The sequence below is a fragment of the Muscardinus avellanarius genome (genome assembly GCF_963383645.1).
Source record: "Muscardinus avellanarius genome assembly, chromosome: 1".
NCBI lineage: Eukaryota > Metazoa > Chordata > Mammalia > Rodentia > Gliridae > Muscardinus > Muscardinus avellanarius.
Window position 1 is genome coordinate 45,845,051 of NC_137786.1, and position 15,842 is coordinate 45,860,892.

Genomic DNA, 15,842 nt, shown 5'->3' on the forward strand with positions numbered 1-15,842 from the left:
TAATAAAAAACAATACTGACAAAAATATGAGGTACCTCAGAATAAACCTATCAGAAGAAGAGCAAGACATATGACTAAAATGATAACTTATTGGAGGCTAGGCATGGTGGCACATACCTGTAATCCCGGTACTTAGAAAGCTGACATGGGAGGATAACAGGTTAGAGGATAGCCTCAGCAATGTAGTGAGACGCGCAGCAATTTAGCAAAACTCTGTTTCAAATCAAAATAAAAAGGGCTGGGGATGTAGCTCAGAGGTGGAATGCCTCTAGGTTCAATCCCCAGCACCACAAAAAATAAACAACAACAAAAAATCCAATTTATTGGATGATATAAAAGAAGAATTGAGCCGGGCGTGGCGGCGTGGCTGGCTTAAGAGACCCTGTTTCCAAATTAAAAAATATAAAATAGGTCTGGGACTGTAGCCTGGAGGTAGACAGGCTTCCAGGAACCCCAGAACCACCAAAAAATAAAAATAAATAAATAAATAAATAAATAAGTAAAATACAATAAAATAAAAGAAGAATTGAACATTGAAACATGTGCTGTGTTTCATAAAAAGAACTAAAGTAAAAAATCACATGATCATTTTAATAGATGTTGAAAAATCATTTAGGAAAATTCAATACCCATTCATGTTAAAAACACTGAGCTGGGTGTGGTGGCGCACGCTTGTAATCCCAGCATTTGGGAGACAGAGACAGGAGGATCACGTTTCACAGACAGCCTCAGCTACTTAGTGTGGCCCTCCACAACTTAGTGAGACCCTGTTTCAAAATAAAGAATAAAAAATAGGACAGGGGGTGTAGCTCGGAGGTCAAATGCCCCTGGGTTCCATCCCTACACACACACACACACACACACACACACACACACACACACACACACACAACCTGCAAAAAATCAGAATAGAAAGAACTTACCTCAACATCATAAAGGTAATATACAATAAATCCAAAGCCAGCATCATATTGAATGGGGGAAAACTGCAAAAAATCCCTTTAAAATCAGGCATAAGACAAGGATTCCTGCTATCACTACTCCTTTTTAATATAGTACTTGAAACTCAAACCAGATCGATAAGGCAAGAGAAGAAAACCAAAAAATACAAATAGGAAAAAATGAACTGAAATTATCTCTATCTGAAGATGACATGAGTCTTCTATACTTAGTAGGTTCAAGTAAAACAAAACAAAAAACTCTCAACCAAAAGACTTCTAGAATTGTTTAACAAATTCGGCAAAGTAGCAGATACAAAGTCAATCTACAAACATCAGTAGCTTTTCAATATGCTAACCATAAATACACTGGGGAAAAAATAGAAAACAATTCCATTCACAATAACTCCCAAACAATAAAATACCTGGGAATAAATCTAACCAAGATGGTAAAAAAAACCTCTACAAAGAAAATTTGAAAACACTAAAGAAAAAAAAAATTGAAGATGGAAAAATCTCCAGCATGCTCTAGGATAGGCAGAATAAATATTATAAAAATGGCCATTCTATCAAAAGTGATCTACAGATTCAAAGCAATTCCTATTAAAATACCAATGGCATTCTTCACAAAGATAGAAAAATAGGTCCTAAACTTCATATGAAAAAACAAATGACAGAACAGTCAAAGCAATTTTCAGAAATAACCATGCAGGAAACAATCACAATTACTGACTTCAAATTATACTACAGAGCTACAGTAATAAAAACAGCATGGTATTGGCACAAAATATATAAATAGACCAATGAAACAGAGTAGAAGATACAGAAGTAAATCTACACATACATAGCAGATTGATTTTCAACAAGGTTGCCAAGAACAGACAATTGAGAAAAGATAGCCTTTTTTTGACAAATGGTGTTGGAAAAACTGGTTGTCCATTTGTATAAAAATAGAATTAAACCTCAACCTCTCACCCTGCACAAAAGTAAACTAAAGATGAATCACAGACCTGAAAATTAGATCAGAGACTTCGAAATGACAAGAAGAGGGCATAGGTCCAACAGTCCAACATATAGACACTGGTAGAAACTTCCAAAATAAGATCCCAAAGCTCAGGAAATTAAAACAAGACTGAAAAAAATGGTGTAGCATTAAATTTAAAAGTTTCTGTTCAGCCAGATGTGGTGGTTCACGCTTGTAATCCCCATGCTTGGGAGGCTGAGACAGGAGGATCGCGCAGGTTCGAAGCCAGCCTCAGCTACTTAGTGAGGCTCTCAGCAACTTAGTGAGACCCTGTTTCTAAATAAAATAGAAAATAGGTCTGGGAGTATAGCTCAGAGGTAGAAAGCCTCTGTACCAGTACCACCAAAAAAAAAAAAAAAAAAAAGTTTCTGTTCAACCAAAGAAATCATCAAGAGTCTAAAGAGAGAGCCTACAAAATGGGAGATCTTTGCCGGCTATTTCTCTGGTAGAGGCCTAATAACCTAAATATACAAAGAACTTAAAATACTTAATAAAATCATATATTCCAATCAGAATACAAACAATTGAATTAAATAGACACTCCACAAAGGAAGAAATACAAATAGCCAATAAATACATGAAGAGAATCTCTCCCTCTTGAGATGGCTTTCATTCTCCCTTGAACGTGTATCCCCCACTTTCCTAAATTAACCTCTGTCTTTGTCTCTGACTAGTGTATGCTGAAATTCTTTTCTTCCATGAGAGTCAAGGACCTTACTGATCCTGAGTTCTTGGGATGAGGAATCAACCCATCGTTCTTTAACATATTTTTGGCACTTAAAATGAGTTTTTCAGAGACATAGGTCTTAAACTGGTGGAACTGAGTAGATAATTTCTATACTGGTACATGATTCCTATACTGTTGCAGACAGGGTGTTAGCTTAGCAACAAAAACAAGATAAATGGAGACACTATGACCTAAAAGGTTATAGACACTGGCACTTAAAAGGGGGATTGAGAAAACATGTATTTCTGTATCCAGTTACTGATAAAAATATACCCTATTTTTTTTTTTTTAACTGAGCCCGCCTAGCTCTATCTGCTGGCTTTCACGAGATAAGAAAGTAGGTCTTAGATATAAACCCTGAAGATCTAGGGGGCAGCAGTGTCTTCCTTTCAAGCACTGCACCACCTTTCTCTCAAGTGTATTTCTTTTTCTTTTTCTTTGCAACAAACCTCTTAGCTTTACAACTGAGATTTCCAGCTCTTTATTTCTATAAGGGCTTAGAAAAAGGAACCACAGTAAATCTTCATTGTAATAGAAACTGACTTTCTGGTCGCTCAACAACTGAGACTTGAAGAACAATCAGGAAATAAGAGAGCTAAGGAGAGAACCGTCAATATTTTGGCCCTTGCCCTCCAGAGTCAAATAGTACCCAGGGAAAGGCAAGACTTCACTTTCATCTCACTTTTTTAAGACCCCTGCAACTCTGGTAAGTCATCTGACCTACCAAAAGAGGGGGATCATGAAGACCCCAGAGACTGAGAGCCATCAGCACATGTTCTGCAAAAAAAGAGGTTCAGCAGAGAGAGAAATGTCTCCTATGCTTCAAGGGAAGCCAAATAATTAGCAAGACCATGACTCACCCTGGCAGATGGCATAACTAGTAGAGGAAAAAAACCTCACAAATTCTCTAAGAGTAACCCTGAGGAGCCTTGGCTGAACTTAATAGCAAAATTTTTTAATAAAATATTTAATTTTCCCAACATTAGGCTATTTGGTCTTGAACATACAGCAGAAAAGTATAATCAAACATAAGTGTGCTATTCTGGGGTAAAAAAAGAGGCATACTCATGGAACCATTTAAAAAACCACATAATTTAACTAGCTATCTTCTGATTGTGTTTCCCCCATATATTCTACATTATAATTTATAATGGTACTTCTGCTTTTAGGCTCACAGAAGAAATATAATATGGCACTGATGGCCAAACCTTTTTAGTCTTTATAAGATGCTATAAAACTAAATCTGTCCCTTTTGAGGTTTTGCAGGTCCAGGACCACTAGACACCATAAAAGGAAAAATTATTATTCCTGTAGGGGACTAGCAGGTTTATGAGTCTTGTTCAAAGTTTTAAAAAAATAAAACCTGTTTAAGTTCCTCTATGTACTATAAACCAGAAATATTGCTCCTTTCCACTCTTGTGGAACCTTTTCCTTTTGATTATGGGAATTTCTTTGCTAAGCGAGGAACCTTAAAGATACTTATAGAGTTAATGGGGTCTCCCATAAAGTGGGAAAAAGGATACAACAACCTTATACCTAAAGAAAAGGTACTCAACTTATAGATGACTCTGTAAAATATATAAAAACAAAAGATAGCAGTGGAAAATAATATTTATAGTAGGCAAATTATTAGTACTAATGGACAGGGTCATAGCAGCCAATATTGTAATTTGTATGCTGTGTTTTAGGCTTTGTGCCATGAGAATTTTTCACAATGTCATATATATTCAAATAGGTTGACTACCTGGCTTCCAGTCTGAAATGCTAATCAGTGGATGGTCTAGGGTAAAGATCTGAAAAAATGCTGCAGCAATATATCTAGGTTATTGTACAATGAACCAAGAAATCAATTTTTCATATATATGCCAACTGAAATTGTAGTGCTATGGGAAGATGATGAATGGTTTTGTTGACCGAATAACCAGGCTCGTAAATGTTGATTCAGCAACTTTGGCGGTAGGCTTGGCATGATGGGCACAGCAATAATTTTAGGCACAAAGGAAAAAAAAATCTATTGATCTTCATGTTTCTTGGACTGTGATATTCAGTGATGTTAGCTTCTATACCGACTGTAAAAAACCCAACTGAATAACCAAGGCCAGTTTCTCTCTGTCTCTTTTAGAAGAGTTAGGATGAAACTTGTGATCATTGGCTGGGTGTGGGCTTTGCCCCTTGTCAGCAGTGAAAGAGCTATAGAAGATGGGCTTTTGCCCTTCATCAATCCTTAAGAGTAAGGGATCCAAGTCTCAGAGGGGGGAAATGAAGTAGAAAAGGAAAAATAAAAAAGTAGAAAGGAGGCAAACTGAAAAGGCAGGAGAAACTATAGTTTTAAATCCAGAAACATCATAATCTTTATCTTCATTCAACAAGGCCTATTCTTTCTTAGGCAAAAATCCTCAATAGGCTTACACTTTTAATCAAAACGGCCCATCTCCCCATTTGAAATTTCTGATATGCTTGGTACATAAAGGTTCTATAAGGAAGATTTGATACTTGATCAAACCCAGGGACCACCTGTCACACACCAGTCAGGTGTTAGGAACCTGAGGATACTGAGAAAAAAAATCTTCATCCCTGCCGTGAACCCCATCCATCCCCTCTCAGGGGTCTCCTATAAAAGAGAATTGTAAAGATCCCAATGGTACTCTCTCTCTTGAAATGTTCCACATTGTCCCTTGAACCTGTATCTCCCACTTTTTTCATAAACCTGTCTTTGTCTCTGAATATACATGTATATAAAAAATCTTCAACATCATTAGCAATTAGGGAGATGAAAATCAAAACTACACTGAGATTCTATCTAATCCAAATTAGCATGGAAATTATCAAGAATTCAAACAACAATAAATGCTGGCAGGAATGTAGGGAAATAGGAAGTCTTCTACACTGTTGATGGGATTGCAAATTAGTGTAGTCACTTTGGAGATCAGTTTGCAAAATCCTCAAAAAACTGGGATCTGGCTATACCTCTCCTCAATATTTTCCCAAAGGAACTGAAATCAGAATCCATGTTTATAGCCGCACAGGAGCCAAATTATAGAACCTACCTTGATGTTCGTCAACAGATTAATGGATTACAAAATTATGAGATACGTGCACAATGGGATTCTACTCAGCAATAATGAACAACAGAATTATGTCATTTGCAGAAAAATAGATGGACCTGGAGAACATTATGTTAGCATTATCCAGAAAGTGAAGGGTCATGTTTCCTGTCATATGTGGAAGCTAAGGAGTAATTGAGATACTAGATAACTTTAGAAGATGAGTAGAAACCCCGGTGGAGTGATGGAGGGGGTCTAGGTGGGAGGTTGGCGATGGGGGGTAGAATTAATGACGAAAACACTTCACTGACATTATGTACACATGTGAGAACGCCAGTGCCAATTTCAACATCATGTATGGGGAAGGGGAAGGACTGGAGATGTAGCCAGGGAAAGCTCACCAAGTTCTGGGTGCCTGTATGTTTCTATCACTCTAAACTACATTATGATGTGAGATTATAATATACCAATAAAATAATATATATAACAAAACAAACAAAAATGCTGTGTTTATGAAAGAAAAACCCAATATAGTAGAGCTATCAGTTTCCTGGAAATTAATCTTTACAATATGAGTGTAATTCCAATCAAAATTCAACAAAGCTTTTATGAAACTTGGAAAAAAATTCTAAAATTTTTTGGAAAAGTGCCAAAATATATTTTGGGGCAATTTTAAAGTAGAGCAAAGAAAAGAGAATTGCCTTATTAACCAATAATAATTATAAAGTTATAATAATTAAAGCAATGAATAGATGAACAGAACAGCAGACCCAGGAAACATCAGACTTGTGTGGGAGCTCAGCATCTAATTAAGTGACATTACGAATCAGTAAGGGAGGAAAAGTTGTTTATTAAATGGTGCTGAACAATTGGCAATAAGTAAACTAGACCCAGACTTCACATTATACATAAATACAGTCCAGATTTATACACCAAATAAGAAAAGCAAAATTAAATCTAAAAGAAAACATGGAGGCATCTATTTATAACTTTAAGATCGGTAAGGCCTTATTGAAGAGGACATAAAAATTAAACACTTTTTTTTTTTGCAGTGCTGGGGATTGAAGCCAGGGCCATTCTACCTCCAAGCAATGCCTCCAGCCTTATTTTATTTTTTATGTGGAAGATGGGTCTCACTAAATTGCTGTAAGCCATGATAGTTGTCAAGGCTGACTTTGAACTTTTGATCTCCTGTCTCAACCTCCCGAGTACTGGGATTACAGGCATGCACCACCATGCCCATCTCAAAACTGTACACTTGGAGGGAGATAGTTCATTAAATTTAATAGTGTACAAATTAAAATTCTGTGACATAAGATACCATAAATAAGGTAAAAAGGAAAGCCACATTTTGGGAGACATTAATTTACAATACTGACAAAAGATGATTAGCTAAACTAAAAACAACCAGAAAGACATCAACAACTTAAAGAAAAATATGGCTATGTATGTATACAAGCAAGTCACAAAAGAGCAAAGCAGTCAATAAACATTTAAAAGATTACCCCACAAATAATCAGGGGATGCATATTAATATGACATTGAAAACCACTTTGTATTTACTTATTGAATTAGTAATTAGGAAAGGTCTGAAATGCCATGTGCAGTCAAGGATTTGAGAAACTCTTACTGTTGAATGAAATATAAGTTAGAACAACTATTTTGGAGACAAAGTTGGCAACATTTAACAAAATAAAGATGTTCATACCTTATGATAAAATAACTCCACTTCCAGATGCATTTCATAAAGAAATTTCACATTGATGAACAAAGAGATATAATCAAGGATGATTGATGAAGAATTAAACTAATAAGAAATTGCATAAATAAATAATAATAGAGAATGCATAAATTGTGTTATATTTACACAAGCAAATACCATAGAGCAGTTAAAATGTACAAGCTAAATTAATTTGTATCCACTTGAAAAATCTTGAAAATACAATTATGAGTGAAGAAAGCAAATTACAAAAAATAAATTTAATTTATGTAAATTTTATAAATCAAAATAATGAAATAGATTAGTGTAATCCCCCCAAAATATAGCTAAAGCAAGAAGACAAAAAACGGGAGATACACATGGATTTCAGAATAGTAGTTAGTTATTTTAGAGAAATGGAGGGAAATCATATGAAATCAGAAAAGGACAGAGAAGGCCTTCAGCTGCTCTATAACTTAAAAAAATCCAAAGGAGGTGTGTCACAAATTGTTAAATTTGTTAATTCTAGGTAGTAGGTACCTAGTAGTTTGATGTGTTATTTTCTGCACTTTGCTTTATGTTTGAAATGTTTTCCATTTGAAATAAAATTAAATACACAAAGAAAAGGATGAAACAACTAGGTTTCAACTGGAGAAGTGAAGTCCTGCCATCTCACCATGGCAAGATGGGGTTAAACCAAACTTACCTGCTTGGCTTCCACTGACTTCTGAGGGAGAGGACTCTGACCACTGGGTGCGGGCAGAACTCCTAAATTTCAGTAAGGCCTCCCTCCTCTGACACCATCCAACAGATGAGGGCAGGGCCTCATTAGTGCCAGGTGGGGGCAGAGGGCCAGGCTTCTCACTTGGTCTTAGCAGGAATAGGTGGACTTGGGGCCACAGAGGACATGCGCGCGAGCGTGCATGCGTGCGCGCGCGTGTGTGTGTGTGTGTGTGTGTGTGTGTGTGTGTGTGTGGTGTTTGACTGGAGTAAAGGCATAATATTTAATAAGTTTTCTGTCTTCCTAAGCTATTTGGCAAAAAAAATGCAAGTTTTTGTTGGGGATTTTTTTGTCAGTGTCTGTTGACATTTCTGGGTTGCCAGTTTCTTCAGCTCCAACCCTGAGATGTATGAGGCAAAAAGGGAACCCAGGGAACTTTTTATCACATCGTTCCTGTTTACCAAGGTCTTAGTCTGTCATTTTCTCTCCATCTTCCAGACTTTTTGTATGCGTAGTCCATGGTTTTACATTGTATTTAGCAGGAAGAATAGAAGGGAAAGTACATCTACTCCATCTTCCCAGATCCAGAGATCCTTGCTGTCTGACTTCGTTTATATTTTCGCAATATCCATCGCTACCAAAAGTAACCTGTACTTTCTATCCCTCTGTTATAGCAACTTGGACTATGCTTTGATCATTCACACGAAGATATTGAAAATGAACTCAAACTAACTCAAACTAACTCATTGCATTATAAAAAATGATGTCACATATTTGAAGCTTTGTGTCTAATACCTTGATTTAAAGAAAAACTGAGATATCTGCACATAGTTGCAGACAAGATACCCTTTGTCTCTTCAGTGCCAAAGGGGCTAGCCGGAGGTGATTTTATTAATAGTGTTCACCTGGAAGGCCATCTCTGAAGGGATAAAGCACGGCAGTCTGATTCCAAAGGCATGCATAGCTCACCTTCACTGTCACAGCATTCTAGGATGGAAGGGTCTTCCCGAATCACCGCAGTCAGAGCATTGACATCTCCATTAGACGCTGCCTGATAAACCATGCTCAGGTCAACTTCCTCAGATGAGTCACCTTTGTGAATCAGACACACACTCTTAGTGCGTGGAGGGAGTTAGCACCCAAATCATCACCCACACAAGTGATTCATTAAACCTTTCTAGTGAACCCAGGCCGAAGACTGACTCATCCAGATCACAGGCAGCCTCTGTGATGGAAAGGAGCCTGAGGGATTGGCATCCTTGGAGGCTTCCTGGTTCTCTACAGGCATCCAGTTTTCTAAAAAAATCCATGAGACCAGAAAAGGAAGTGGGGCCCTCACCGTAGTTCTGTTTCCCTTTGTTCTGTTTTCTTGGTGACTCAGTTTACCCACCTTTGAAAGAGACATTGTGCTGCTCCTTATCTGTCTTCTAGCAGCACTCTGCACCTTTTCCTGTCTGCTCTGTACCCTGGGGGCTGACCTTGTAACTGTTCAAGGACTCCCTGGCCCTCTTGCTTGCCCATGTGAGGCACTGGCTGGAGGAGGATGGGAAGAGAAAAGAAGAGATGGGCAATGCTCACCCTGTCCAGTACAGTGTCCAGCACTAGTGGCCTCCCCCCACCAGGAGCTCTTCCTCTGAAGAGTCAGCGATCACTGGCATCCCTGATAATGGTCCTCTCTCATTCTCCTTCAGCTGCAAGCTGGATAACGCTTCCCACTAATGTTTATCAGGGGCACTTGTCTTTGGAACCCTGTCTGTTCTCTATGTTGTTTCTTTTTTTTTTCTCTTTTCTTTTCTTTTCTTTTCTTTTTTTTGCGGTACTGGGGATGGAACCCAGGGGCATTCTACCTCTGAGCTACACCCCCAGATCTATTTTTTATTCTTTATTTTGAAACAGGGTCTCACTGAGTTGCAAAGAACCTCACTAAGTAGCTTAGGCTGTCCACAAATGGTGATCCTCCTGTCTCAGCCTTCCAAATGAGGCATTACAAGTTTGCAGCACCACACCCAGCCTCTATGTTGTTTCTACATGAAAGCTTCTTCATTTCAACACCTGGAGCTCCATGAGATGCCAATTCTGGAAAAAATAGAGTTGTATGTTTCTCCTTTGAACTGGGTGTTTTCCTTTCGAGCATGACTGAACCAACTAATAGTGTTACCTATGGTGACAGCAGAACTGTGGGTCAAGTGACCCCCATTGGAGCCCAGGAGGAGCTGGGAAGGAGGCTCCTCTCCTGAGGGCACCCTGGTGAGATACTGTGCCAAGATCCTTCATTTAGATCATTTCTTTCAGGCATGTTTTCCCCCCTAAGTACAACCATTGTTCAAAAAAATATATATGTGTAAGAAAAGACTTTTTTAGGTTGTATTTTTCTGCTAGTGTGGACTGTATGCTAGAGATGCTTTCTGTTCTAATTGATCTTTTGTTGGAAGGGGTCCTAACTCTTTGGTTTTGGGTTCTTTGTTCAGGTATCTCTGACAATAATTTGTGGTGTGTGTGTGTGTGTGTGTGTGTGTGTGTGTGTGTGTGTGTGTGTAGTACTGGAGATGGAACTCAGAGGAATTCTACCTCTGAGTTATATCACCAGCCCTATTTTATTTTTTAAATTTTGAAGCAAGATCTCACTAAGTTGTGAAGGGTCTTGCTAAGTTGCTAAGGCTGTCTTCAAACTTGCAATCCTCCTGGGTCAGCCTCTCAAGTAATGGGATCATAGGTCTGTGCCACCATGCCTGGCTCATTAGTGATTTTTAACAAGTTAACCCATACTAGGAGGAAATTGTTATTGACAATTATTCACTTATGATAACACTGTTTTGTAAAGTGAATGATTGGTTCCTAATTTGTCCATTTTTTTAAAGGCAGACTCACCTGCACATTTGCATGGAGGCTGGAAGTGGGAAGTGAGGGTGTCCAGGTCAAACCCTGCTGTGTGATAAGCATGAGGACTCTGGACCAGTCAACTTGGCTTGTCCTGACTATCTATGTGAATGTGACCCTGTTACCCTCTCTGGATTTAGTTTCTTTTCTTTGAAAGCTGCTTCTGCTGCTAAAGATAACTACTTTTCTCATAAGGTTGATGTAAGGGAAAATGAGTTAATATTTAATCCAATGTGCTTTTAGAACAGAGCCTGGCACTAAGTAAATACTGTATGTACTTTGCTACTGATAATGCTTCTTTTTTGGCTTATTTAGACAGCATTAGAAATCTGGGGCATGTAGAGATAAAGGTCTCTTGTTGATGATGGCTAATAAAGAATCCATACACTGCATAGAACATCAACACTCCATTTAAACCCTTCCCGGGAGTCTAGACATTTTGTTAAGAAGGTTCACAATATCTTCAGACACAAAGAAATAAAGCCCAGACTTAAGGACAAAAATGGGCTTGGTGTATAGTTATACATGTGCATCCAAAGATGCTGGCAGTCTCACCCCAGAGGGAAGATCCTGGATGTAGATCAAGGTGTTGCCAAAGGTGAAAACAGAACGGTGAGTTTTCATAGTCTATCTATGATGTGCTTATGTTACATATGAAAATGTACTTATAACCTTCTCATGACTGAGTGCTGTAAAATATGCAAAGACACGTTCACCACCTTGAGGAGTCTGTTGGCTGGTAGAATTAGGATCCCCAAAATATCTTGCTAGAAAGATTCAAATGAAGTTACAGTCAATAGGAATATACAGAGGCCAATAAGTCTTAGTCCATAAGATACCCAACTGCAGGGTGGCTGACCTACCCTCTTTGTTGCTCAGCCTCCCCCTCTCTCTATTTACCAGTGCCTGATGATTCTCCGGGGACACCTCTGCTCTACTTTCCACTCATGGGCAAATTCAGTGGAACTGGCTACGTCCTGGTCAGGGGGTAGAACATGTTGACCTGGAATGAAGCATCTGTGTACCCCAGCCACGGGGACTGATTTAGAATGTGATCGAGACATAAACACATTTTAGAATTGTTGGGAACTCTACTGGAACCTGGGAGCTTGGTGATACTCATGGTGCAGAGCCTGTTTAAAAAGAATGAAGACAAAACAAGGAGAAGAACACAGTTGGGTCAAGAAAGGAAAATAGCTGAGACCTGGGACCATACTTTTTATTATTTATTTATTTATTTATTTATTTATTTATTTATTTCATACTGGTCCAATTCTTTTGGATATATCCTCAGAAGTAGAAATGCTGGGCTATGTGATAATTCTATTTTTTTAAGGAACCACATTACTGTTTTTCATAATGCCTACACTATTCAATAGTTTTACCAATAGTGTAGAAAGGTTTCAATTTCCTCACATCCTCACCAACATTAATTATTTATTATGCATGTGTGTGCATGGGTACATCTGTGTGTGTGTGTGTGTGTGTGTGTGTGTGTGTGTGTGTGTGTGTAGGGGATGTTGAAAATAGCCTTCTTAATTAGTGTGAAGCATTATTTAACTATGGATTTGAGTTGCAGTTTCCTAATGTGAATGTACATATTTTCATGACTTATTATCTATCCCCCTGTATTTCTTTGGAGAAATATCTGTTTGAATCTTTTGCTTACTTTTAAATCAGATTTTTTTGTTGTTATTAAGGTGCAGGGGTTCTTAATATATTCTGGATATTAACCCTGACCAGATATGTGATTTGCAAATATTTTCTTTAATTCTGTGGTCTGCTTTTTCATAGTGTTGAGTCTTTGGATACACAAATGCTTTAAAGTTTTATATATTTTAATTTGTCATTTTTTTCTTTTCATGACTGTGCTTTTGGTGTCACATAAAAAAAAAATCATTGCCAAATCCAAGGTCATGCGGCTCTCTCATTATGCTTTCTTCTAAGGGTTTTTATAGATTTAGACCTTATGTTTGGCTCTTTGTTCTATTTTTAGTTAAAATTTTTAATATAGGGTAAGGTTAGACTCAGGATGCATTATTTTCCATGTGGCTACCTAGTTGTTCAAGCACTATATGTTGAAAAGACTATTCTTTCCCTATTGAATGGTCTTGGCACCCTGTTGAAAAGTAGTTTATCACAGATAGAAGGGATTATTTTTAAACTCTTAGTTCTATTCCATTGATCTATATCTCTATCTTTAAGCCAGTATCATGTTTTTATTACTGTAGTTTCATAGTAAGTTTTAAAATTAAGAAATGTAAGTCTTCTAACTTTTTGTTTTGTAAAATTATTTTGGCTACTTGGGGTCTCCTGAGATTCCATAGAATTTTAAAATGAATTTTTTTTTTTTGGTGGTACTGGGGTTCCTGGAAGCCCTTCTACCTCTGGGCTATACTCCCAGCCCTATTTTATATTTTTATTTGGAAATAGGGTCTCTGAAGCTGTGCTGGCTTTGAACCAGCTAGATCCTCCTGTCTCTACCTCCCAAATGTGGGATTACAAATGTGAGCCACCACGCCCGGCTAGGATGGATTTTTCTATCGCAATAAAAACATCCTTAGAGTTTTGATATTTATCAAATCTATACATTGCTTTGAGTAGTATTGACATGTTAACAATATTAAGTCTTCTAACTCAGGAAATTCAGGGTTTTTTTAAATATTTGTTGGTATCTTCTTTAATTTATTTAATCAATTCTTTGTAGTTTTCAGTGCACACCTTTTGCCTCCATGGTTAAGTTTATTTCTAAGTACTTATTTTTATGCTATTGAAAAACAAGATTGTGCTTCAAAGGGCTTTATGTAGTTAGCTTTGTGGTCAAGTTGTTCTGTGAAACTTCAGCAGTTACAAATAGCAGTGGTGAGAGTGACAGAGAGAAAGGCATTTTAATTGTCAGAGCTTTGTAAAAATATTCCAGGTCACTGCAATAGATAATAAGCTTCATGTCACTGAAAATGGCCAACCTCAGCTAGATGACCACCAAAGAAGCGTGCTTAGAAGGAATTCAGCCGCAGAGCAAAGCACAGGGAGGAGAAGAGAAGACCTGTGAGACAGAACAGATTGTACTTCAGAGTTCCTTTTATCCCTGGGACATGACACGAAACCACAGAAAGATTAGGAAATAGGAAATGAAGGAGCTTCCCTAGAGGTGGTATAAAAATAGCCAGTATAAGCTGGTCTAACGCAAATAATGAGGCTTAATCTTGGAGGTAATACAAAGAATTTCTGTAGAAATGAGAAAGGGTGATGTAGAAATAACAAGTACAATGAGAAAGATAACTTATAGCCCTTAAGGAAATGGGTGCAGGAAATTTTTTGTTTCTATGGAGGGTCATGAATCTACTTAAGATAGACAAAGAATCTATATAAGCAAATAATACACAAATCCTTCCTTCTGTATCCATCTATCTATCTATCACTTATTCATTATATGTCTATTGTTCTTTCCATCCATCATGTTTTCAAAGGCTCTTGCTTTTCTGTGTGAAAATCAAACAGACTCATGTAGAGATACAGGTATGGTGGTGTACACTTATAGTTCTAATTATTTTCAAAGCTGAGGCAGGAGAATCACTTGAACCTTAGAATTAAAGTATAGCCTGGGCCACATGTTAAGACCCTACCTTGAAGATATATATATATATATATATATATATATATATATATATATATATATATATAGAGAGAGAGAGAGAGAGAGAGAGAGAGAGAAATGGATGATCCTTTAAGGAATCTAAAAATGAATGCAGGGATTTTTTTTTTTCCTGCAGAGGGTCATGAATCCACTTAAGATATCCAAATATCTATATAAGCAAATAATACACAAATCCTTCCTTCTGTATGTATGTATGTATGTATCTATCTATCTATCATCTATTCATCCATCAGAGGGGAGGGGATTGATTCCAGAATATACTCAGAAGGAGAGACAGAGAAAAATGAATAAACAGGAAAAAGGAAGTATGTGAAGAGATGTATTATACTTGTAAACATATATATATATTATATAATATAAATATATATGTACACACGCATTTTATGTACAACATGTACAAGACTGAAAGAACATGCATCAAAAATTAAATAAAGATAATAGCTAAGATAATTTTCTGAACATTCTATATTTTCCACATTTTCTATAATAAATTTATGTTTGTCTATACTCATCAAATTAAGTTTTGTTTTTTGCCTAAAAGGTGAAAGAAGAGTGTGGCTTACTACTTTTATATTAATATGTTGCTACTAAAAGGATAGGCAGAACCGGGTATATCTGTAACTAAGAAAATAAGCCCTTGATATTTGACAAAGTTCTAAGAAAAGGAAAAAATTCTGAACTTTAAAAGCACCCTGTTAAATTTGTTATTATTATTATTATTACTTTTATTATTATTATTATCATTATTTGGTACTGGAGATTGAACCCAAGGGAATTCTGCCTCTGAGTTATACCTCCAGCCCTTTTTAAAAATTTTTTTATTCTTTTTTTGTGGTACTTGAGCTTGAACCTGAGGTATTCTATCTATCCCTAACCCTTTTTATTTTTTGAAATGGAGTCTCACTAAATTCCGAGGGTCTTGCTAAGTTTCTGAGGATAGCTTCAAACCTGAAATTCTCCTGTCTCAGCCTCCCAAATACTAGGATTGCAGGCATGCATTACCATGCTTGGCTTTAATTTTAAAATACGGTTTCACTAAGTTGCTACAGTTTCACTAAATTGCTGAGGCTGGTGTTGACCCTGCAATCCTCCTGTCTTGGCCTCCTGAGTACTGGGATTATAGGTGTGAGCCATCACACCCAGATCTTGTAGAT

At 37.2% G+C, this 15,842-nt stretch overlaps 1 protein-coding gene across 1 annotated transcript in view; it reads right to left on the reverse strand.

The window, feature by feature from the left end:
* The window catches only part of ANKRD55 (ankyrin repeat domain 55), a gene marked incomplete at both ends in the record, with an annotated part of 113,216 nt that overhangs the window by 79,610 nt on the left and 17,764 nt on the right, over positions 1-15,842 (reverse strand). The window contains one exon of the mRNA XM_080703195.1: positions 9,123-9,245. Coding sequence (XP_080559321.1) covers positions 9,123-9,245 — 123 coding nt within the window. The remainder of the gene's footprint in view (positions 1-9,122; positions 9,246-15,842) is intronic.